Source organism: Lactuca saligna, chromosome 7 (assembly GCF_052625555.1).
Source record: "Lactuca saligna cultivar CGN05327 chromosome 7, ASM5262555v1, whole genome shotgun sequence".
NCBI classification, from domain to species: Eukaryota; Viridiplantae; Streptophyta; class Magnoliopsida; order Asterales; family Asteraceae; genus Lactuca; species Lactuca saligna.
Window position 1 is genome coordinate 10,323,776 of NC_136423.1, and position 3,082 is coordinate 10,326,857.

Consider the following 3,082-nt stretch of genomic DNA (forward strand, 5'->3'; position numbering starts at 1 on the left):
TGCACTGTACATAGTTGCCAAGGCATCTTTTTATTTATTGATCACTCTCAATTCAGTAGTTGACTTTGAATTTTCCTTTATTAGACTTTTTAGAACTCCCCCAACGGTATATATATATATATATATATATATATATATATATATATATATATATATATATATATATATATATATATATATATATATATATATATATATTAATCAAATTCCATACTATAGGTGACAAACCCTTTCATCTGCAATGGAGATGGAGAGATCAAACCTTGATTCAGAGATAGAGTTTCCTCAAGATTTCAGATGCCCCATTTCCAGAGATCTCATGAAAGAACCAGTCATCATCTCGACCGGTGTTACATACGAGCGAAAGAACATTGAAAAATGGTTCTTTACCTACAAAAAGAAGACTTGTCCAGCCACAATGCAAGGCATTGAAAACTTTGGTGTTACCCCTAATCATACCCTCAAAAGACTCATTCTTGTATGGCAAAATAGTCATTCTCCATCTTCCTCTTCATCGTGTTTTCCCTGTTCATCTTCATCGTCACCTTTACCATCGTTCAAGCGAGATGAAATGGTGTCATTGCTCAAGACCCTCGGCTCCAGTCCATTCAAGGTAAATTCTTTAAGAAAACTTAAAGAAATTATGGAAATAGGAGATGATATGAGGCTTGATTTCGTAATATTAGGAGGGCTGGATGTGCTTTTTCCATTAATTGTTCAAATATTAGTCGATTGCTCGGATTTCATGACGTTTAGAGCTTGTGAGGAGGCTTTGGGTGTGCTTCAACTTCTCCTCATATCGGAAGAAGATGATGGGAAAGTGATTGAACTATTGTCTAAACCCGAATGCATGAAATCAATGGCTATTATTCTTCAAAGAGGAAGTAAAGATGCTAGGGTTTACACGATATCAATATTTAAAAAGCTAGCAGAAAACTCAAATTTCAACTGGAATGTTATTGTAAACGATCAAGGTATTAGTATGTTCAAATCCATATTGGAGCTAGCATCGGATGAGATTTCAACAAAGGCAAGTTCATCTGCTTTGCAAGTCTTGATAAAGATCTTAGATTCATCAAAGAAAAGCCGATCAAAAGCCATAGAAGCTGGTGCCATGTGTACCCTAATAGAGCTCCTACCAGACTCTAATCGATCCAAGTGTGAGAAAATATTGCAAATAATCAAACTATTGTGTGAATGCGCGGATGGAAGGGTGGCATTCATTGAACACCGTCTTGGCATTGGTGCAATATCAAAGAAACTGTTCAATATATCGGAGATGGCTTCAAAGATTTGCGTGAAGATCTTCTCGTTGATATGCAGTTTTCATCCAACTGAGAAGGTTTTGGAGGAGATGATGATCTATGGAGCAGTGAAGAAGCTCGTGGTGCTGTTGCATATGAGCGGACCATCGGCGACCAGAAACAAAGTGTTGGATATGCTCAAAAAGCACGGTAACTTTTGGAGTCGATACCCTTGTTTTCCTGGAGAATTGAAGGAATATTTGGGTTTAGATAATCGTCGTTAGAAAACCAGCTGACTAATTTTTTTGTTCTTCATTTATTGAAACATCCAATCACGATACATATAATTAATATCTATTTGTCCATATATATACTACATGCTTGTCTTTTAAAGCTAAAGGAGGTGAAATTAGTGACTAGTTTATTATTTTATTATTTAATTTGTTCCTTTTAATAATTAGGGTTTGAAACCACTTTGGTTTTTGCTATTGTATGATTTTGTCTTTTAAAGGTTAAGCTGGTGATTATATGTAATATGAGAGTAATATATATATACAAATGGGGATTTTCATTTGAGAATCTCATTAAGTGTTGAGAACGTGACAATTCATACCACAAAGTGCTTACTAATTTTAATATGTGATTTATACAACTTCTATGCTTTTGAAACCATCCAAGGGTATTATATTCATCATTTTCATATTACTTGATTTAAGCTGATTGGTTACACTATTTAATTTGTTTTCTTTTCATATTTTGTTTCATCATTGATCTATATTGTTGATCCAACATTGATTCTGATTTTAATGCTCCATGTAATGTTCAGTGATTATATATATATATATATATATATATATATATATATATATATATATATATATATATATATATATATATATATATATATATACCTGGATTCACGAGACGATTGAGATAAGGAAACATGATTCGATCTTCGTCCAGACTTTCGCTCCAATCTTGTGTCCATCGATACCTAAAACAATCATAGGTGAGGACCCACGATGACACTCTAATGGTAAAGTTTGTACCTAGCGAGAGAGAACGACTAAAGCTCAAAGAATGATATTAGGGTTTTTTCATCTTTACCTGGTGGTAGGTCTAGCCTATCTGTATGAGTGAACTACATGTATGATCGGATAATGTCTCATGAGTATGTATTGCAATCGGATAATGACTTTTGATAGATCCAATTTAAATTCCTTATCTATGTAGATATGTGTAACACACACACACACACACACATATATATATATATATATATATATATATATATATATATATATATAATGTTGGTGATTTTAGTGTAGTTATTATTAATATTGAGTTAAATTAAGTTCTATTTACTCACTGAGACTGAATGTGTTGGATGCCCACCAAGAGTGATAAATGTGAACTCAATAATACAGGGGGTCCGAAGGCAACGCCCTCGAGTTCAAGGTTCCAATGGATAACACCTATGGTGGGGTCAAGGCACAACGCCCCTCGCAGGGTCTAATGAGCATAGCACCTGGCGGTGGTGACATCATTATGATCTAAGAATCAGTTATGTCTAATAACCTTTCTAACTACCATATTTGGTGCCAAAATGCATGTAACCACTTTTAACCATCTTTCTCTCCTACATAAGAACATGGTAAATGTTCCAGAAAAAGGTTGGATTTTTCTTATACTCGAAATTGATCATCAGATTCTCTCTATATCTCAAGAACACAAAACAGCAAGGTATTTTCTGTGTTTTAGATTTTGAAGTGGTCTAACTTCTACATTCTTTTGGATTTAGAAGTGATTGCAATCACGATCCTAGAATTATCCAAGCA

General features: G+C 34.0%; 1 protein-coding gene across 1 annotated transcript; it reads left to right on the forward strand.

The window, feature by feature from the left end:
* Positions 1-216: 216 nt before the first annotated feature.
* LOC145004005 (E3 ubiquitin-protein ligase PUB23-like) lies at positions 217-1,842 on the forward strand. Its single transcript, XM_078962910.1, has one exon. It carries the CDS (start codon positions 242-244, stop codon positions 1,526-1,528), a length of 1,287 nt encoding a protein of 428 aa, XP_078819036.1. The 5' UTR covers positions 217-241; the 3' UTR covers positions 1,529-1,842.
* The last annotated feature ends 1,240 nt before the right edge of the window (positions 1,843-3,082 follow it).